Source organism: Mytilus edulis, chromosome 3 (assembly GCF_963676685.1).
Source record: "Mytilus edulis chromosome 3, xbMytEdul2.2, whole genome shotgun sequence".
In the NCBI taxonomy this organism is placed as follows: Eukaryota; Metazoa; Mollusca; class Bivalvia; order Mytilida; family Mytilidae; genus Mytilus; species Mytilus edulis.
This window is the reverse complement of record NC_092346.1, coordinates 99500890-99524895: the sequence shown is the minus strand read 5'-3', so window position 1 is coordinate 99524895 and position 24006 is coordinate 99500890. Positions and strand designations below refer to the sequence as shown.

Below are 24006 nucleotides of genomic sequence, written 5' to 3'. Positions count from 1 at the left end.
TTAAGTTTTGGTGGTCAAGTCCATATCTCAGATACTATTAGCAATAAGTCTAATATATTCAGTGAGTTTTGGTCTTTTTTTCTAATACTATATGTTATAGGTCAACTATATTTGGTGTATGGAAATATTTTATGATCTAAATGTCAGTCGTGCAGGTTTATTTTGACCTTGACTGTTGAGTTTTTTTGTTTTGGTCTGTTTTTCTTAAACTGTAAGCAATAGATCAGCTATATTTGTTGTATAGAAGAATTGTTAGCTGTACATGTCTGCCTGGCATTGTTCATCTGACCTTGACCTCATTTTCATGGTTCATTGGTCAATGATTAGTTTTCTTGGTTAATGTTTAACATAATATCAATGATTAGTAAAGAAGGGGAGACATTGGAGTGTGTGCACTCTTGTTGAAGAATGAACATAAATGCAGGATTAATTAATGCAATTTCAGGAAAATCTGCATACAAATAAGTGTATCCCAGTTATCAAAATGTGAGTTTTTGTCATAGGGATACTTTCCTAGTCACATTATTTGCATTAATAAAAACCTGGCAATAAAAGAAGTAATTTAAAGAGACTTGTAAAATGTCATGTGTTTCTATTCTTCTCCTTTTATTATTAGGTTTAAAATGAAAATTAAATGCTTTATCAAACTTGACCAATCAATTATTTCCTGTTGATCACATTTGAAGTGTTTCATATTTTCTTCATAAATTAACTATTAATGTTAACAGCCCTAGCCTTGCAGTATTTTATCCTTTAAAATACATGTATTGCGAATTAAAATTCATAATGTTGAGTCTGACAAGAAGTTGTGAACAATTTTAAAATGTTGAATATCTATAAATCAGACTCATTGATAACATTCTTTTTATGTAATTGGCTGGAGTCAAATTTTTTTTTTATTAGTTAACTTCGTAACATGAATCTGGTTAAGAGTACTAGTTAAGGGGAAATAATTTAGAAAATAACTAACAAATAGTAAGTATTGCAAGTTGAAAATGGGCTAGTTTTATATTATTGTTTTTACATCTTAGAAAATGCCAATTTATTTGTTTTATTTAGTTTTAACATGGTCAAAAGAGTCTGTTGAAGAGACTGTTGAAATGGAGAGGATTTATAATTTAACAATGGAAGATTCCATTATACAATTTACAAACGATTAATAATATATACAAAATTTTGAACATTGATGTACTTTGTCTATTAATTTTGAGCAAAAATATACATGAATAATGAATAGAAAGAACAAAGCTCAAAACATACATTGCACCCTACTCTAAGGTTCTTGAATCAAAATATTTATATTGATAGATATACAAAATTAATAGAACAATGTATAAGCATTTATTAAATAAGTTCTTTAATGCCTCAAATTAAATGTCACTTAACTGGATTATATTCAAGATTTGGGAGGATAATTCTAATGGAACACATCTATGAAGCCAATTTACTATTGATATATTAACCAGTTTTTCTTTTTTGATCTGATAAATACAAATATGATCTTAAGATTCTAAACATGCTACATTATCCAGAACATCCATGTTGAAACATATATTTGTAACACAATTTTTCTTAATTAAATCTTAAACTCTTCAGACATAATCTAAATCTAAGTCAAAGAACAAGTTCCTGAAAGGACATCACTTGAAAAACTCAATTCAAACAGTAATTTTGTTTTATTAACCTAATATGATATAAATATTATAAAAGAAATGGTGCCACACATTCTTTTATAATCTTGACAGATTTTTGATAGTTTTATTGACCACTTGTAAAAGTACTCATTTCCTTTTGTTTGCAAATGAAAAATTTACAAAGAATTTAATAACTACTAGCTGTCAATCAAAAGAAAATAATACCTGTCTCTCTTCATCTTGTATGCAATACACATTTGGAGTGTACACCCTTTTAGTTCCAGCTATGTGGACTTCTATTTTTAAGTTACCAACATGAGTAATTCTGCTGTCTTGGTCTTGTAATGGCCGACATGTTCCTGACTTCGGTAATAGCATAAAGAACCGTGTTGACATTTTACCTTGAAATCTTTGAAACCATTCACATTCAATAATATTTGATGAAAGTTCTGTCAAAACAAAAAATGAATGTTAAATGCTGAATGTGTTCTTATATCCTTTGAATACTACCTATCCCTATGACAAACATCAAAATGTAAGAAACCAAATAATTTGTTGAATGTAATTTATGAATCTTTCTTATTTTCATTATGAGCTAGTTTAGAAGCAGTCCATATACATCATGTCAAATAGCATATAACTAATACAAAATGAATATCAATACATCTGTTATTTAAACCTATTTTGTGTTAAAAATTATCTATGGAAAATCTGTAATTTTTGTTATAAGAATCCTACAAAGCAAACAGCAAATCATCTTTTTATGTTGTATTGAATGTTCAAAAATCAGTCAAAGTCTTGTATGTGTACATGATGATTACATCAAAGTCTTATACGTGTACATGATGATTACGATCAAAGTCTTCTACGTGTACATGATGATTACAATCAAAGTCTTATACGTGTACATGATGATTACGATCAAAGTCTTATACGTGTACATGATGATTACGATCAAAGTCTTATACGTGTACATGATGATTACGATCAAAGTCTTATACGTGTACATGATGATTTCGATCAGAGTCTTATATGTGTACATGATGATTTTGATCAAAGTCTTATACGTGTACATGATGATTACATCAAAGTCTTATACGTGTACATGATGATTTCGATCAGAGTCTTATACGTGTACATGATGATTACGATCAAAGTCTTATACGTGTACATGATGATTTCGATCAGAGTCTCAATGTGTACATGATGATTTCGATCAAAGTCTTATACGTGTATATGATGAGTACGATCAAAGTCTTATACGTGTACATGATGATTTTGATCAGAGTCTTATACATGTACATGATGATTTTGATCAAAGTCTTATACGTGTACATGATGATTACGATCAAAGTCTTATACATGTACATGATGATTTTGATCAAAGTCTTATACGTGTACATGATGATTACGATCAAAGTCTTATACGTGTACATGATGATTACATCAAAGTCTAATACATGTACATGATGATTTTGATCAAAGTCTTATACGTGTACATGATGATTTCGATCAAAGTCTTATACGTGTATATGATGAGTACGATCAAAGTCTTATACGTGTACATGATGATTTTGATCAGAGTCTTATACATGTACATGATGATTTTGATCAAAGTCTTATACGTGTACATGATGATTACATCAAAGTCTAATACATGTACATGATGATTTTGATCAAAGTCTTATACGTGTACATGATGATTTCGATCAAAGTCTTATACGTGTATATGATGAGTACGATCAAAGTCTTATACGTGTACATGATGATTTTGATCAGAGTCTTATACATGTACATGATGATTTTGATCAAAGTCTTATACGTGTACATGATGATTTCGATCAAAGTCTTATACGTGTATATGATGAGTACGATCAAAGTCTTATACGTGTACATGATGATTACGATCAAAGTCTTATACATGTACATGATGATTTTGATCAAAGTCTTATACGTGTACATGATGATTACGATCAAAGTCTTATACGTGTACATGATGATTACATCAAAGTCTAATACATGTACATGATGATTTTGATCAAAGTCTTATACGTGTACATGATGATTTCGATCAAAGTCTTATACGTGTATATGATGATTTCGATCAAAGTCTTATACGTGTACATGATGATTTCGATCAAAGTCTTATACGTGTACATGATGATTTTGATCAGAGTCTTATACGTGTACATGATGATTACATCAAAGTCTTATACGTGTACATGATGATTTCGATCAAAGTCTAATACATGTACATGATGATTTCGATCAAAGTCTAATACGTGTACATGATGATTACATCAAAGTCTTATACGTGTATATGATGATTACGATCAGAGTCTTATACGTGTACATGATGATTACGATCAGAGTCTTATACGTGTACATGATGAGTACGATCAAAGTCTTATACGTGTACATGATGATTACATCAAAGTCTTATACGTGTACATGATGATTTCGATCAAAGTCTAATACATGTACATGATGATTTTGATCAAAGTCTTATACATGTACATGATGATTTCGATCAAAGTCTAATACGTGTACATGATGATTTCGATCAGAGTCTTATACGTGTACATGATGATTTCGATCAGAGTCTTATATGTGTACATGATGATTTCAATCAGAGTCTTATACGTGTATATGATGAGTACGATCAAAGTCTTATACGTGTACATGATGATTTCGATCAAAGTCTAATACATGTTCATGATGATTTTGATCAAAGTCTTATACGTGTACATGATGATTTTGATCAAAGTCTTACATGTGTACATGATGATTTCGATCAAAGTCTTATACGTGTATATGATGAGTACGATCAAAGTCTTATACGTGTACATGATGATTTTGATCAGAGTCTTATACGTGTACATGATGATTTTGATCAAAGTCTTATACGTGTACATGATGATTACGATCAGAGTCTTATATGTGTACATGATGATTACGATCAAAGTCTTATACGAGTCTTATACGTGTACATGATGATTTCGATCAGAGTCTATACGTGTACATGATGATTACGATCAAAGTCTTATACGTGTACATGATGATTACGATCAAAGTCTTATACGTGTACATGATGATTTCGATCAGAGTCTTATATGTGTACATGATGATTTTGATCAAAGTCTTATACGTGTACATGATGATTACATCAAAGTCTTATACGTGTACATGATGATTTCGATCAGAGTCTTATACGTGTACATGATGATTACGATCAAAGTCTTATACGTGTACATGATGATTTCGATCAGAGTCTCAATGTGTACATGATGATTTCGATCAAAGTCTTATACGTGTATATGATGAGTACGATCAAAGTCTTATACGTGTACATGATGATTTTGATCAGAGTCTTATACATGTACATGATGATTTTGATCAAAGTCTTATACGTGTACATGATGATTACGATCAAAGTCTTATACATGTACATGATGATTTTGATCAAAGTCTTATACGTGTACATGATGATTACGATCAAAGTCTTATACGTGTACATGATGATTACATCAAAGTCTAATACATGTACATGATGATTTTGATCAAAGTCTTATACGTGTACATGATGATTTCGATCAAAGTCTTATACGTGTATATGATGAGTACGATCAAAGTCTTATACGTGTACATGATGATTTTGATCAGAGTCTTATACATGTACATGATGATTTTGATCAAAGTCTTATACGTGTACATGATGATTACATCAAAGTCTAATACATGTACATGATGATTTTGATCAAAGTCTTATACGTGTACATGATGATTTCGATCAAAGTCTTATACGTGTATATGATGAGTACGATCAAAGTCTTATACGTGTACATGATGATTTTGATCAGAGTCTTATACATGTACATGATGATTTTGATCAAAGTCTTATACGTGTACATGATGATTTCGATCAAAGTCTTATACGTGTATATGATGAGTACGATCAAAGTCTTATACGTGTACATGATGATTACGATCAAAGTCTTATACATGTACATGATGATTTTGATCAAAGTCTTATACGTGTACATGATGATTACGATCAAAGTCTTATACGTGTACATGATGATTACATCAAAGTCTAATACATGTACATGATGATTTTGATCAAAGTCTTATACGTGTACATGATGATTTCGATCAAAGTCTTATACGTGTATATGATGATTTCGATCAAAGTCTTATACGTGTACATGATGATTTCGATCAAAGTCTTATACGTGTACATGATGATTTTGATCAGAGTCTTATACGTGTACATGATGATTACATCAAAGTCTTATACGTGTACATGATGATTTCGATCAAAGTCTAATACATGTACATGATGATTTCGATCAAAGTCTAATACGTGTACATGATGATTACATCAAAGTCTTATACGTGTATATGATGATTACGATCAGAGTCTTATACGTGTACATGATGATTACGATCAGAGTCTTATACGTGTACATGATGAGTACGATCAAAGTCTTATACGTGTACATGATGATTACATCAAAGTCTTATACGTGTACATGATGATTTCGATCAAAGTCTAATACATGTACATGATGATTTTGATCAAAGTCTTATACATGTACATGATGATTTCGATCAAAGTCTAATACGTGTACATGATGATTTCGATCAGAGTCTTATACGTGTACATGATGATTTCGATCAGAGTCTTATATGTGTACATGATGATTTCAATCAGAGTCTTATACGTGTATATGATGAGTACGATCAAAGTCTTATACGTGTACATGATGATTTCGATCAAAGTCTAATACATGTTCATGATGATTTTGATCAAAGTCTTATACGTGTACATGATGATTTTGATCAAAGTCTTACATGTGTACATGATGATTTCGATCAAAGTCTTATACGTGTATATGATGAGTACGATCAAAGTCTTATACGTGTACATGATGATTTTGATCAGAGTCTTATACGTGTACATGATGATTTTGATCAAAGTCTTATACGTGTACATGATGATTACGATCAGAGTCTTATATGTGTACATGATGATTTCAATCAGAGTCTTATACGTGTATATGATGAGTACGATCAAAGTCTTATACGTGTACATGATGATTTCGATCAAAGTCTAATACATGTACATGATGATTTTGATCAAAGTCTTATACGTGTACATGATGATTTCGATCAAAGTCTTATACGTGTACATGATGATTTCGATCAAAGTCTAATACGTGTACATGATGATTTCGATCAGAGTCTTATACGTGTACATGATGATTTCGATCAGAGTCTTATATGTGTACATGATGATTTCAATCAGAGTCTTATACGTGTACATGATGATTTCGATCAGAGTCTTATACGTGTACATGATGATTTCGATCAGAGTCTTATATGTGTACATGATGATAACATCAAAGTCTTATACCTGTACATGATGATTTCGATCAGAGTCTTATACGTGTACATGATGATTTCGATCAAAGTCTTATACGTGTACATGATGATTTCGATCTTATACGTGTACATGATGATTACGATCAAAGTCTTATAGTGTACATGATGATTTCGATCTTATACATGTACATGATGATTACAATCAAAGTCTTATACGTGTATATGATGATTACAATCAAAGTCTTATAGTGTACATGATGATTTCGATCTTATACATGTACATGATGATTACAATCAAAGTCTTATACGTGTACATGATGATTACAATCAAAGTCTTATACGTGTATATGATGATTACGATCAAAGTCTTATAGTGTACATGATGATTTCGATCTTATACATGTACATGATGATTACAATCAAAGTCTTATACGTGTACATGATGATTACAATCAAAGTCTTATACATGTATACATGATGATTTCGATCAAAGTCTTATACGTGTACATGATGATTACGATCAAAGTCTTACACGTGTACATGATGATTTCGATCTTATACATGTACATGATGATTACAATCAAAGTCTTATACGTGTACATGATGATTACAATCAAAGTCTTATACATGTATACATGATGATTTCGATCAAAGTCTTACACGTGTACATGATGATTACGATCAAAGTCTTATACGTGTACATGATGATTACATCAAAGTCTAATACATGTACATGATGATTTCGATCAAAGTCTTATACGTGTACATGATGATTTCGATCAAAGTCTTATACGTGTATATGATGATTTCGATCAAAGTCTTATACGTGTACATGATGATTTCGATCAAAGTCTTATACGTGTATATGATGAGTACGATCAAAGTCTTATACGTGTACATGATGATTTTGATCAGAGTCTAATACGTGTACATGATGATTACATCAAAGTCTTATACGTGTACATGATGATTTCGATCAAAGTCTAATACATGTACATGATGATTTCGATCAAAGTCTAATACGTGTACATGATGATTACATCAAAGTCTTATACGTGTATATGATGATTACGATCAGAGTCTTATACGTGTACATGATGATTACGATCAGAGTCTTATACGTGTACATGATGATTACGATCAGAGTCTTATACGTGTACATGATGATTACGATCAGAGTCTTATACGTGTACATGATGAGTACGATCAAAGTCTTATACGTGTACATGATGATTACATCAAAGTCTTATACGTGTACATGATGATTTCGATCGAAGTCTAATACATGTACATGATGATTTTGATCAAAGTCTTATACGTGTACATGATGATTTCGATCAAAGTCTAATAAGTGTACATGATGATTTCGATCAGAGTCTTATACGTGTACATGATGATTTCGATCAGAGTCTTATATGTGTACATGATGATTTCAATCAGAGTCTTATACGTGTATATGATGAGTACGATCAAAGTCTTATACGTGTACATGATGATTTCGATCAAAGTCTAATACATGTTCATGATGATTTTGATCAAAGTCTTATACGTGTACATGATGATTTTGATCAAAGTCTTATATGTGTACATGATGATTTCGATCAAAGTCTTATACGTGTATATGATGAGTACGATCAAAGTCTTATACGTGTACATGATGATTTTGATCAGAGTCTTATACGTGTACATGATGATTTTGATCAAAGTCTTATACGTGTACATGATGATTACGATCAGAGTCTTATATGTGTACATGATGATTTCAATCAGAGTCTTATACATGTACATGATGATTTCGATCAAAGTCTTATACGTGTACATGATGATTACAATCAAAGTCTTATACATGTACATGATGATTTCGATCAGAGTCTTATACGTGTACATGATGATTACGATCAAAGTCTTATACGTGTATATGATGAGTACGATCAAAGTCTTATACGTGTACATGATGATTACATCAAAGTCTTATACGTGTACATGATGATTACAATCAAAGTCTTATACATGTATATGATGATTACGATCAAAGTCTTATACGTGTATATGATGAGTACGATCAAAGTCTTATACGTGTACATGATGATTACGATCAAAGTCTTATACGTGTATATGATGAGTACGATCAAAGTCTTATACGTGTACATGATGATTACAATCAAAGTCTTATAATGATTACAATCAAAGTCTTATACGTGTACATGATGATTACGATCAAAGTCTTATACGTGTACATGATGATTACGATCAAAGTCTTATACGTGTACATGATGATTACGATCAAAGTCTTATACGTGTACATGATGATTTCGATCAAAGTCTTATACGTGTACATGATGATTACGATCAAAGTCTTATACGTGTACATGATGATTACGATCAAAGTCTTATACGTGTACATGATGATTTCGATCAGACAGTCCTCATTACTAGATTTGCCATGAGCTATAGCTGAGGGGAAACTGATCAAAACTACCTATCTGTCCACAGCACTGGTCTTCACCTCTATATTTTGAATTTCTAGATATTTTTTGTGTGCTGTTTTGTTGAATGTTGGGGTTGTTTGTAAGCAATTATTTTGTCCATCTTTTAACTAATCATATTTACTCCCCCACCCACTTCTTGGTTTTATTATCTGACCATAATTTTTTTAATTACTAATGTTCTTGTCTGTTTTACAGAAGATTACAAACAATATATGTTTTATAGACAAAGCACAAATAACACATTTAAGTCATTGTCCAAGTTAAGTTAGAGGTATGTTTGACTTAAGTTGATTTATAAATATACCTGGAAGAATTATACTCAGATATCCTAAAAAATGACTCCAGGCTAGTCCTGTTGCTAAGTTGCCAGCTGGCATTTTTTCACTTAGACTTACACTATCATCTGCAAATTTAACATAATGAAATTATTAGTTAAACACAATGTAACAAGTTAAACACAATGTAACAAGTTAAACACAATGTATCCAATTAAACACAATGTATCCAATTAAACACAATGTATCCAATTAAACACAATGTAACAAGTTAAACACAATGTATCCAGTTAAACAAAATGTAACATATTAAACTCAATGTAACAAAGTTAAACACAATGTTCATGTTTATTTTTATTATTGATCTCAATAAGACTAGTTGTGCACAATAATATTCTCTTTATAAGGCAACCTTTTTTACCTGAATAAAATTTTAACTTAAATTTTCAATGTCAGAGAATTTAGTATTGTATTGGTTTATTTGATTACATAAACTTTTCACCCACCTTTGATATTTTCGATAACTTTTTGAATAGTATAAGGTTGGTCATTTTCTGTAACTTTGGCTATCATACTGTGCTCTAACATAGGGATCTTTGGAACATCTCTTCTATCTAATGATCCTAGCAATGCAATTGTCACACACATTTTGTTTGTACTTAAACTTTTCTCAAGTGCAAGAAAAATTTCAAAAGTACATTTAAATCTTTTCTTTGTGTGTTCAGACAATATAATTAATACTTTTTTACTATTTTCAATGGCTTCCGGCATCAGACTTAGTTTTTGTCTGCCAGGTGGTATATGGATTTCTGGCAACACATATTTTAGATTTTTGGCTTTTAATTCTGGAATAATCCATTTTTTAATGTAGAAGTCATCACTGTCATCAAAGATCAACAGAACTTCAGAATCTCTTATCTCATCTATCCAAGTTCTGTCCATTGCTGAAAAAAATAAAATAGTCTTTTATTGTTTGGTTATAGAAAACCCATAAAAATATACTCCATTCGTAACGTAAGGTTACTGTGACATCTAGTTGCTTACATCTACGTCATTTGGTCTCCTGTAGATAGTTGTCTTATAGGCAATTATACCATATTATCCTTATGTTTTATCAATTATATTTGGGATGCTGTTTTCATTACATTCCCCCATTTTGTAAGTAAGAATGTTGGTAAATTCATTGACATAAAGCTAGGCCAGACATTGGTCTCTCTTGAATTACAGCATGAATATAAAATCACATAAAAAAAATCAAATACTAAAAACCAGCACAATGAATAGCAAAATTATTAACAGAGATATAACTGAGGCTATTAGGAGTTATCTCCCATTCTAAATATTTCAATTAATTAAAGAACATGAAAAGAATGAAAAAGAACACACACAAGTAGCAGAAATTAAAACATTCCAATGCTTTGTTCACTTTTCACTTTTTCAGTTTCTAAATAAGGGAGATAACCACAATTTTCTTCTGTTTTCAATATTTCTTGTAAAATCATTGTTACTGTTTTGTCCTGTTTAACATAAAATAACTTACCTGGATAGACAACATTAGATTTTCTATACACAGATACCATATTATAATAAATATTAATATTATAATAAATATCACTGACTTACAACATTCATTACTGAAGGACTAGACCAAGGAAATAGAAAAAAAACTAAACTAAAGCCTGAGTAAGGAAACATATGAATTTCCTTCCTTATTTTAAACTATTTTCATATGTTAAACAGATGTTTCTTAAGAAACATAATCAATTAATACACATTTTTATGTTTTTGATATGTCAGGAATAAATACATAGCTAAAAATTATAAATTTTATGTACTTTATATAAAGAATTATTGCTTATGTATTTTTTTGACAAAACACCTTGTCTCATCTGAAAGTTGTTAAAGTTAATATTACTGCTTTCATTTAATTAAAAATATCCCTTGGTTTTTAATAAAATAATTAAGTAGAAAATTGATAGTATTATAGATCTTTATTTAATGATATCCTTGAATTTTGTAAGTTAATACCAAAAAGAGATTGAAAGAATTTAATACAGGAAACACAATCCTATACAGGAAATATTCCCGTCTTTTTCCAGGAAAATGTCAAGATATATGATATGATGGAATTTCAACTACCTCCACAATAATTTTGTTTCATATCATATTGTTCTTCTTTATACATGTTTTAACATCTCATGCTGATTTGTATGAAAATGAAAAAAGTGGCATTTATATGAAATTCTGATTTTTGAAATTTGGCTATGGATTAACCCAAAAGTATTCATTTTCAGGTCAAACAAATATATACTTATGACAAGCTTGATATATTCATAAATATTATGATTTTTTTTCCTTACTTCAAGACACAATTTTGAGATTACTATTGTGAGGATGTCCCTAAAATTTTTGAAGGGATGAATAGCATCCAAGGTTTGTTGAAAATAGCAACACTTTATCAAAGAAATTATGATAGAAAAAGAAAGTCATAAAGGTTGCAATTCCCCCCCTCCCCCCCCCCCAGTTCTATTTTTAGCCATGTCTGCCATGTTGATTGGCAGGAAGATTCATCTGACACATTTTTAAATTAAATTTCCTATAAATAATGATTGTGATCAAGTTTGGTGAAATTTAACTCAGTTGTTTCAGAGGAGAAGATTTTTGTAAGATTACAAAAAATATATGAAAAATTGTTAAATTTGACTTTAAAGCTTTAAAGGGCAAGTACTCCTTTTGAAGTCAACTGACCATTTTGGTCATATTGACTTATTTGTATATCTTACTTTGCTGAACATAATTGCTGTTTACAGTTTATCTCTGTCTATAATAATATTCAAGATAATAACCAAAAACTGCAAAATTGCCGTAAAATTGCCTATTTTGGGGCAGCAACCCAACATTGTTGTTGAACAACAGATTGTTTGATTTGTCTGAAAATTTCAGAGCAGATAGATCTTGATCTGATAAACAATTCTGTCCTGCCAATTTTGCTCGAAATGCTTTATTTTTTGAGATATCATATAAGTCAAAAACTTCATTTTACCCCTATATTCTATTTTTAGCCATGTTGGTTGGCAGGCAGGGGCATAGAACAAATTTTTAAACTAGATACTCTTATAATGATTGTGACCAAGATTGGTTGAATTTGTCTAAGTAGTTTCATAGGAGAAGATTTTTGTAAGATTACAAAAATTTACAAAAAATTGTTAAAAATTGACTATGAAGGACAATAACTCCTTATTTGTAGATCTTATTTTGCTGAACATTATTGCTGTTTACAGTATATCTGTATCTACAATAATATTTAAGATAATAACCAAAGACTGCAAAATTATGTAAAGTTACCAATTCAGGGGCAGCAACCTAACAACAGATTGTCTGATTTGTCTGAACATTTTAGGGCAGATAGATCTTGACCTGATAAACAAATCTACCTCATGTCAGATTGCTTTAAATGCTTTGGTTAGAAATATAAGCCAAAATCTACATTTTACCCCTATGTTCTATTTTTAGCCATGGCGGCCATCTTGGTTGGTTGGCAAGGGCTTCAGACACATTTAAAATAAAAAGATACCCAATGATGATTGTGGCCAAGTTTTGGTTGAATTTTGCCCAGTAGTTTCAGAGGAGAAGATTTTTGTAAAAGTTAACGATGACAGATGACAGTCGCCAAGTGATGAGAAAAGCTCACTTGGACCTTTGGGCCAGGTGAGCTAAAAAGGAAACATTTCAAAAGCCTAATTGTTTGGTTAAACAAATCACTGCATTAAAGTTCATGTACATTACAATTTACAGGCTCCATTTTGGAAATTTGAAAAAAAGGTGTTTTGTGCATTTTTCTTAACTATAAGGATCTATAAGCTTAAGGAGGTGGTAACCTAAGATCAAACATATTCTGTAACCAAAAGGTGCCATGATGTACATTGAATCTCTATAGACACAACAACTTTCTAAATTGGGACCGTTGCAGCCAACAGCAACTCTTTAATAAAAAAAAGTTCTGAATAATTGAAAACTTGACCAAAGCTGACATATTACATATACAAAAAATTATATTAAATTAGATTAATTGAAATAGTTACTCTCCTCACCTGCTACTTAAATAGATATTTTATATGAAATCTTGAACTGTGTACATATTATTTGAGGTGTTATTTACTCACTGGTGTAGGAATTCACTGGTGGTAGAACAACATTTACTCTGTCAAGATATTGTGCCTATATATCGGCAGAATTTATTTAATATATTCAGATACAGAACCAATAATGCATAATTTTTTTTTATAAATAATGCTATGCATCAAAATGAAGTTAGATTTTTTTTTTATTTTGTAAAGTAGTTTTTATTCTTCTTATTTTTAAAGACGGTAATTTTGATTTTTCTAGCAGTTTTTCATAGGAACTACCATAATCTTCATAGATTAATCAAAGATCTCTAGATCTTTCTTTAATTTTTTCCATTTTAAAAGATATTTTTTTAGCTACAGTAGTTCCAAATTACTGGACAATAGTTAAAATTGAATAGCCTGTTTAAATATTTACCCATACGTTTTAAAATAAATATTTAATTGTCTTGATGCCTTTTTACATATTCAGATATATGATTGTTAAAGTTTAAGTCTGAATCTATAGTTATTCCTAGAAGTTAACATTTTCTTCACAAGAAATTTTGTTTCCATTTGGATTCAATATCAAATTATATTCATTTGTTTATTTTTTCAATGGCTATAGCCTGGAATTTGTCAGGATTAGCCTTCATTAAATTTATAGAAAACCAGTTTATTAGATTAAAATTATCAGTTTCTAACTTTCAACAACTTTATCTAAATTATGATCACTATATGATACAGTGTTATCATCAGCATAATTATAAATGGTGCTATTTTGTACAAAATAAGAAGATATTGAAAAGAACTGGACCAAGAATTGACCCTTGTGGTACACCTTTAAACATACGAACCAATTCACTGTAAGAACTTCCAATTTTATAATTGTTTTCAGTTTTCCAAATAACTATGTAAAAATTTTAGAGAATTTTTAGACAGGCCATACTTATGCTTCCAATTTTAATTAAGTAAATCATCGGTAAACAATAAAATGCTTTAGACAGATCCATCAAAATTGCAGCAATGAATTTGTTCTCATCCAAATCTTTTTTCCAGTCTTCTGTTATTCTAATAAGTGCAGATTGGCAACCAAAACCTGATCAAAATGCACAAAGAAGAGGATGCAAATGTTTATTTAAGAATTCCATTATTTTATCATGTATAGCTCTTTCATAAATTTTGGAAATACATGGTAACACACTTACAGTTCTATAGTTTTCTTTATCTAAAGAGTTATTATTTTTAAGAAGTGGGGATACCTGAGTAGCTTTATCATGTTATCAAAGCTACAAAAAATAGATTGTAACGCTATCAATCAAACAAAATATAACAGTTCAAATAGTTTCATAGATTTTTAACCTGTTTTCTGCTTTTTCAAAAATTCCACTGATGTAACAGCAAAGTGAAAGTAGATTATTCGAATCCGGTCATCTCGCTGCTTTCACGACAAAGAATCTCATCTCTTATATCAGTGCATGTACAATTTCATATTAAAAGCTATAATAAAAAATGATAATCTCAATCCTGTTAATTAATGTATATAAATTCTAGGTTCTGAAATGCACTTCCCTCTGTTGAAGGGTTTTCTGTAGGTTTCTAAAAATAGACAATAAAAATTTCCAAATTTATTTTTAGCAACGATCATTCATATCTCGACTTTAAAAAGATAGAAGTGGTTCCATCACATATCTTTAGATAGAGAAAATTAAAAGTTGTTTTATCACCCTTTTCGACCCCAAGAAAGTCAGTAACATTAGTGATGTAAAACAAACCGAAAGTACACGTTGCTCTTCACATTGATTGGCTGAGACATAACAATATGGCTGCCTTTGTAAGCTATGAAATCATAAAAATATTGCATTTTGTGTTAGATGTCAACTGTGAATAATGATAGAGTGTCACATCATATTAAAGGTATCGAAAATCATATTTGAAGTCAACAAGATTGAAAGAAATGTAACTTAAGTGCAGATTTAGATGTTATACATACATATTATTATTTTAGAATACAGAGATGTATACAGTATAGCATTTATATCCTGAGAATGAGTGTAAAATCACATAACAATACATGTTTTCGTGGTGTAGTGGTTAAGATTAATGGCTACAGTGCTGAAGGTTCTGAGTTCGATTTTAACTCAGGGTTCTAAAAATATCAGTACATCAGAAGGGTAATTTTCCCCCTCACACACATTTTTGGTACCCAGGTACCCAGACCGAAGTTTAAAGTGGGTCTCATTGGTGTTTAAGCATACTTAAATTGCAGATTTTTTGTAAGCGTGACACAGGAAAGTCAAATTATTGTGCCGTGAAAACAGGAAATGAAGTCTAGCAGCACACAGGAAATTACAAAAAGATGAGAATTGCTTATGTATATAGTGTAAGCGGGATACTGGAATCTGACAAAACAGTAAGTGGGATCCGTGATCAGAACCTTCCAATGAGACCCCCTTTAAACTAGAATGGGTACTTTGGGGGCCTCCGTTGGTCAAAGTTGTCCCTTACTTTGACCTCAGGAGATCAATCTTCTGATGTCTCTCTGCAGGTTTGCTTCTTTCTGCCGATTTGCCCGGTGGTTTTCTCTGAGTACTTTGGCTTCCTCCAACATAATAAAAGAATTCCTGGTGTCCTAGCACTCCCTTTGTGTTGGGTGGGGATTGATTGTCCTTGTAAAAATAATTGTTGTAAAAATATACGTTAGTGACACATCTCCATTAATCCTTTAATATAGGGAACATGTACATGGATGCCACTGTACCCACGCAGCTTTGAGGGGTCTCCGGATAACGGAGGCATTTACCAGTACATACAGACATACATGTACTTCAATAGATTGACAACTATCCCCTAGAGTTACATTTAATGCTTTTTTAAGGTTATATACTTAAACATTCAGGCACATATTTTTGTACAGATCCCCCTAATAAAATTAAAGTAATTTAATAAAATTTAAAAGTTGTTTACATACAATGTTTTGATAATCATGATAATAACATACATTACAATGTTTTGATATTAGATTCTCCATATATCAATTTATTTTTGAAACATTAATAACCAGGCATGGGCCAGAAAGTAAACATTAGTACATTGCCTCTGGCCTTTGTTAGTCTTGTATGATTTTTGATTTTAGTTTCTTGTGTATAATTCCGAGTTTAGTATGACGTCCATTATCACATATTTGTTTAGGGGCCAGCTGAAGGACTTCTCCAGGGGGAGTTTCTTGCTGCATTGAAGACCCATTGGTGGCCTTTGGCTGTTGTCTGCTCTAGGGTTGTTGTCTCTTTGACACATTCCCAATTTCCATTCTCTATTTTGTACATGAAGATTGCAGAGGAATATTTTTAGATACTATTGCTACAACATAAACAAAGTATTCAGATCCATGTTAATTATAGCCGCAATCACCATGATCACAAGGCAAAAATGTACATGTGCATGATGTGCATAATGTTAATCTAAAAAATACTCTAAAAATTTGTACAACATGTACACCAGATTAAGTTAAACCAATAAACAATTATAGACTTGATTCATGTGCTTCTGTGAATGTTTACTTTATATCTAAGTTATTTTTTCTTGTTACAGATTCAAGTTGAAAATGTTATATCATTTTGTACTAGTAATGTATAAAATTATATAAATTGTTATTTCTTGTAAACTTATTATTGTAGTGAATCAGGTTTAAAGACTGTACAGTTACAAATAACCATTAATTGAGGAAAGAAGATAAGTGAATAGAAAATATCAGAATGCCTTATCTTGGAGGAAGATCTGGCGGGAGAGGACTTGGTGTCTTACTCCTTGGAGCACAGATGATGAACATTGGTGTAGATAACATTCCTCCCGTGACACTGGCAGCAGTTGTATTACAATCAGCTATCTTTTTACAATTTGGTGATCTGATGAAATGGTTCCCCAACGCAGGCAAAGTTTGTCTTAGTGTATATCATGTTTTATATCGTAAAGAATGGCGAAGGTTGATATTAGCTGCATTGTACCATTCCAATGACATTCATTTATATTACAACATGGCATCATTCCTTTACAAAGGGAGAGTACTGGAGCGTAAATTTAAAAGTGTATATTTTTTGTACTTACTATCAGTATTTACAGTATTAACTAGTCTGACTTATCTTGGACTTAACATAGCTCTGGAGAGAGTACTTGATGATTCATCGTATGATCTTGTATGTGCAGTGGGATTTTCAGGTAACTTTATGATAAAATATTGAAATGATCAATAGCTATGTGGTCAGAAAACATATAAATAATAATTAGCATCTAAATTACATTAAAGCATTTGATTTTTTAAGTTACTCAACACACCAACTCATTAGCAATTTATTTCATTTAACCTTTATATATTGGAATTTAAAAAAAAATATATCTTGCAAATTATAAGAGATAATCAAACCTCTCTTTTGCATTGTTTTACATTGTCTAATCGGGGCCTTTTATAGCTGACTATGCGATATGGGCTTTGCTCATTGTTGAAGGCCGTACGGTGACCTATAGTTGTTAATGTCTATGTCATTTTGGTCTCTTGTGGACAGTTGTCTCATTGGCAATCATACCACATCTTCTTTTTTATACTATATTTCTTAACAGAAACAGACGTCAGGGTTTACAAAAATCTAGTTCATTGTAGTATATGTTTTATTCTTCAGCTCTGAATATGGCAGACCCTTACCGGTAAACTATTAGGATTAAAAAAAAAAATTCTAATTGATATTTTTACTCAATCTAACTCGCACAGTTTGACATCCAGTTTTCACATTAACTTCTCAACGAAAAACATTCACATTTTCCCTAGATTTCAACTTTCTTGGAATCCCTCGATTCCTTTGATGTATCTCCTATGAATCATATTGAACTCAGCACCAAAGGGACCATTTAGGATCGGGATTTCAGCAACACGACCCAATTCAGCTAGAGTCAGCATAATTATATTCTAACTAAGAAGGGGGAGGCAAATATTTCTTGGTGAGAGATAGGGCTTGCAATTTCTTATATACAGATTTTCTTTGGACATTTACTTATGATACTTATTCAAAGCCTTCTGTTAAATTGTAGGTGTGATATTTGCATTGAAGGTGTTAGTGAGTCACTATAGTCCAGCAGGAACTCAGTACATCTTAGGTTTTATACCTGTACCAAGCAAGATAGCTTTCTGGGCAGAGCTTGTTATAATACAACTTATTACACCTCATGTTTCATTTACAGGTAAGATAGTATACACCTTTGCACAAAAACATCACTAAAAAATATGAAGTTTAAAAAAACACTTTTTTAAGTAAGTCTGAAAATTGGAGTGAAGTGTATTAGCTTTTTCTGTAAAAATATTGTTTGATTCCTAGTTACTAGTTACCTTTTTTCAATAAGCAATTTTCAAATCTGTTGTGCAGCCATTCCAGTTTGTTGATACAATGTAGTATGAAATCTGATAACACTATTTGTACATAGGAAAATAAAAGTTTCTTGTTATCCATGTTTTAAGGGAATGATCAGTTCTGCTTTAGTATATATTTTGTACATGTGTCATGAATCAAGGTCCAGAAAGCAATGAAGGTTCAGACATGGTATTGGTTTTGTTTATTTATAAATTCTTGGAAGTTACCTCATTTCCAAATGGAACAGTAGTTGACCGTGATACCATTCAAAGATTGATTCCTGTTTTCATCTGCTGACATGTAAATATTAAAGTCACAAAGGAATGATTAATAATTCCTATTGTCGTATTGATTGTCTCATCTGTGGTGAAAGTCACAGAATGTCAGACATGGGAATTTACTATCCAATGGCTGTGCCATAAACTACTTGTATTAAGCTTTTTATTTCATTGGGTGGAAGACCTGTAGGCTTTATACTTTGTTTTCAGATGACAATGTTTCTATCTGTGTTATGTCAGTTATCCTTGAGTTTTATGTTACAAATTACAAGGTCTAAATGTCCGTCAGACCTCATTTCATGGATCAGTAATCAAGGTTAAAGTAACATGTTTAGGTCTGTTTCTCAAATTCTATTAGCAGTACTAATAATATTTAGTCCTTGCTTTGCCTGATGGCACATAGGGTAAGAAAGTATAAGCAATAGGTTAACTTTATTTTTTTGTGTAGAATATTTGTTAGATGTACATGTCAGTTTGGCAGGTTTCATCTAGCCTTGAACGCATTGTTATTATGCCTGTTTAAGGGACTTATTATGGTATACTGTTGTCCGTTGTACCCTTCATCCGTCCGTCTGTCCCACTTCAGGTCAAAGTTTTTGGTCAAGGTAGTTTTTGATGAAGTTGAAGTCCTACCAACTTAAAACTTAGTACACATGTTCCTTATGATAAATTCCGTCTAATTTTCATGCCAAATTAAGAGTTTTTACCCCAATTTCACGGTCCACTGAACATAGAAAATGATAGTGTGTCTGTGTACATGTTTACTAAGGACACATTCTTGTTTTTTAGAAATTTAATGAGCAGGTACATGTACATTTGTATTGTGATATTAAATTTTAAGTTTCTTACGTTTCAGGTCATTTGGCTGGGATATTAGTAGGTTTACTATACATAAAAGGTCCACTAAAACCATTGATGGACAGTCTTATTGCTCCAGGTAGGTTAGGCTATTTGGATAGGATATTTGGTCAGCTTGGACAACTTTTTGTATATTTACAAGTTGTATAAAGTAGTAAGTTATAATATCTTGTTATGTAAGCTTCAAGGTGCTATTTTAAAAGAATTTTATTTAGATTTCAGCCATCATGAATTTTAAAAATATCTTTCCTGTAAAGAAAGAACTGCATGTTACGTTAGGGTCTGAAGTAAATGTAAATATCTATTATTTGGTAACTGGTATAGTACTATTTTACATCAACAGTTTGACAATCAATGTCATTTTAAGCTATCTTAGTTAAAATTCCTTTAAAATATAATTATGTGACTTTTGTTAATCATGTAAGTAACAATCTGATATGAAATGATATCTTGTTATTGTTATTTAAGCTCCAGCCTACACATATCAGAGACAGTCAACAGGCTACAGAACAGGTTATACAGGTATTTATTTGGTTTTAATATCAGAAAATTTCATATACCAGTAAGCATTACCAATGAACATCATAGTAGTGTTAAGTGACAAGATTTATCCAATTTAGTACCGCCAGATTATTTTTAGATTGAAGAAAGTAAAAGTTTAGAATGCTGGCCAATATATCAAGGAGTCAACAAAAATGCTACATGTAGTACCCAAATACAAAGTCAATATATATAAACATATCAGTCTTAGATCACTTGTACCCCATTGAATTGATTTCAGGTGGATCTGGTGTGAACAATAGATGTTTATTTTTCTGTTTGCCCGGGTGAGCTGAACTGTTGTTTGCTTGATTAGAGAATTTTTCTTTCCCTTTGGCTATAATGGGGCTGATGTTTAATCAATAAATGCACTTATCAAATTCTTTATGAAATATTGATTATATTTCACAATATAATGTCAACTGCAAGATTTTACAAAGAACAGCTAAAGATAATACTAAACAGTGGTTTCATTTTCTCAGGCACCAAATTAGATCCCCAAAAAATCATGTTAAATTTTCATGTACATGGATGTTTTAGAATATTTTGTGATATTTACAGAATTCCAAATAATTAAAAACAAGAATGTATCCATAGTACATTTTTTACATGGATGCCCCACTTGCACTTTCATTTTCTATGTTCAGTGGACTATGAAATTAGGGTCAAAAATCTAATTTGGCATTATAATAAGAAAGATCATACCATAGGGAACATGTGTACTAAGTTTCAATTTGATTGGACTTCAATTTCATCAAAAACTACCTTGACCAAAATCTTTAACCTGAAGCGGGTCATGTTGGGCAAACAGACCAAAAAACATATGCCCTAGGTGAGGCATGAAAATATATTTATTTATTTTTAAACTACTCTCCCTTCCTTTAAATGTTAATGAATACATGTAATGTAAAATACAAACTGAAAGAGTAATTTCAAAGTATAACCTTGATTTGCATATTTTAGAATCTAACAGAGGCTACAACACTCGTAGTACCAGTCAACAGGAACCCAGATCTAACAATTATACGGCAGGACTGAGTGAAGAGGAACAAGTTCAAAGAGCTAGAGAAGAGAGCTTAAGAGAAGAAGAAAGCAGAAGTTTGTTTTATTATTCAATTAATATATAATGTATCCTGTATTGACATTTTAATCAGAATTGTAACCATTGTAACACATCAAAATCATATTGATCATATTAAAACTTTTATATGTCTTTTGGGGTATTTGGATTGTTCTGTTGCTTTGGTGTTAAATTAATGTTTTTGCATCCTAAAAAATGCTGACAATTTAGGGATAATTAAAACTATTTTATATTTTATTTTAAATCTTTTAGTGAGAAGCTGGTTGGTATTATGCTTGATTTTAGAGAGCTGAAAAATAAATTCCAAATCATATTATGTAAATAATGCTGTGTTTGTTTAACCAATGCATTTTACATGTATAGTGTTATGAATTTGTTAAAAGTAAATCATTTGTAAGACTGTAAATATCTGACAAAAAACAAAATAGTGTAAATTCAAATTGATGGCTTGTCACAAATTCTAAGCTCTTTGTCTACAATAAACACTTTTATAGGCAAAATCCTTTTCATATAAAAAGAAAAAAATCAAGGTTAGAAAATAACCTTGCAAGGTTATAATATATACTGGATTATCCCCCCTAGCCACATCTGATTTCTTGTAGACAAATGTACCACATTTTACATTTTGAATCTAAAGTGTTTTCCTTGACAATCTTGTGATTTTTAAAGCTTTGATGGTTAAAAGTAAAATGTTCACTTATTAAGATTGTGAAATAAGGCTGATGTTTGTATATATCAAAAATTTATTTATTTTTTACAGGAAACACCAACAGACTGTACCCAGACTTGGATGATTTACGACAAAGAAGACAGGATAGATTTCAGTGACATGTCATGATAATAATTTCTTAGTCAAGAAACAATGACAATGCGACATATGTAGGACATTGAGGTTGGATGTTTGTCATCAATATAATTGTTAATATTTACAGCCATTAACACTGACATGGAGAAACTAACGTTTCTAGAATATATAATAATAGTACTGTCTGTACAGAATTGCCAACTTCAATTAGGATTTGATGGTTGTAAATATCCCTTTCCAACTTCTCTGCTCCAAAACTCCATAAATGATATAGTGGCAACTCTTCAAACATAGTATGTACTTTTTGTACTGTTATTCCTTCTATATTTTTTATAGTAAACAGATACTTTGGAATAACTAAAAGGATAACAGCCTGTTACATGTTATAGAAATATGGTGTAGATGGACTCCACACACACAATATAACCTGACTGAGGAGATTCTAATGTGTGATATATATATATATATAAATAGAGGTTATAAATCTAGGTAAAACTATCGTCTTAAAATAGTTTTGTATCCAAATAATCCAGTTTTACCTTCATAATGTAAAATATTGTATATTTACCAAAGAGACAACTCTCCATCAAAGACCAAATGATGTAGATATAAATGATAAGCAACTGTATGTCACCTTACTGCTTTCTATAATGAGCATAACCCATATTTCACAGCAAGCTATAAAAGGCTCTAAAATGACATGTGATACATTTCAAACAAGAACACTAATGGCCTGATTTGTGTACGAGACAATAAGCGAAAAACAAATATGATATAAATAGCATGTTCAATTCCTGCCTTCAGAATCATTTCAATTTTATGTTTTTTTAGCTACATTCATTTTTTGTATGTGCTGGTGTGTTAGTTTTTATATGTTGTCTGTTTTGCCTTACCCGTCACTTAAATCTCAGAATCCTAGACATAGGAATTGTTATTCTCCATCTGACCTTCATCTTTTAATTGTTCATTGGAGAATGTTAAGTTTTTGTAGTTTTGTCTATTTCTCAGATTCTTAAAGAAATAGGGCCACTATAAGTAGTGTATGGAGTGTACATAACTGTCTGATAGGGTTCATCTGACAGATATTTCCATGGATATGTTGGTACCTCAGACGTAATTCAATGCATTACTTAGATAATAGCATGTAATTGTAATTTAATGC

General features: G+C 31.0%; 2 protein-coding genes across 7 annotated transcripts in view; one reads left to right on the top strand and one right to left on the bottom strand.

Annotated features, from left to right (window-relative positions):
• LOC139517975 (uncharacterized) overlaps positions 1–15500 on the bottom strand; it is a 31368-nt gene extending 15868 nt beyond the window's left edge. For 2 of the 3 annotated variants that reach the window (XM_071309542.1, XM_071309543.1), the window contains exons 1-4: positions 11324–11450; positions 10290–10727; positions 9813–9911; positions 1860–2083 (exon numbers count right to left, since the gene is read on the bottom strand). In XM_071309542.1, the coding sequence (XP_071165643.1) occupies positions 1860–2083; positions 9813–9911; positions 10290–10727; positions 11324–11363 (801 nt within the window). In that variant the 5' untranslated portion in view covers positions 11364–11450. Of the gene's footprint in view, positions 1–1859; positions 2084–9812; positions 9912–10289; positions 10728–11323; positions 11451–15248 lie in introns of those variants that run through there. The other variant, XM_071309545.1, reaches the window with a different exon arrangement.
• Positions 15501–15666: 166 nt separating this feature from the next.
• LOC139517976 (rhomboid-related protein 4-like) lies at positions 15667–22960 on the top strand. Of its 4 annotated transcripts, none has more exons than XM_071309550.1 (7): positions 15667–15720; positions 17564–18101; positions 18966–19115; positions 20417–20497; positions 20887–20940; positions 21922–22056; positions 22800–22960. In XM_071309550.1, the coding sequence occupies exons 2-7, from the start codon at positions 17642–17644 to the stop codon at positions 22865–22867; spliced, it is 948 nt and encodes a 315-aa protein (XP_071165651.1). In that variant the 5' UTR covers positions 15667–15720; positions 17564–17641; the 3' UTR covers positions 22868–22960. The 4 variants fall into 4 exon arrangements, with proteins under 4 accessions (XP_071165651.1, XP_071165647.1, XP_071165648.1 ...); XM_071309546.1 differs by having other exon boundaries at positions 15682–15845; XM_071309547.1 differs by having other exon boundaries at positions 15683–15803.
• Positions 22961–24006: the final 1046 nt, after the last annotated feature.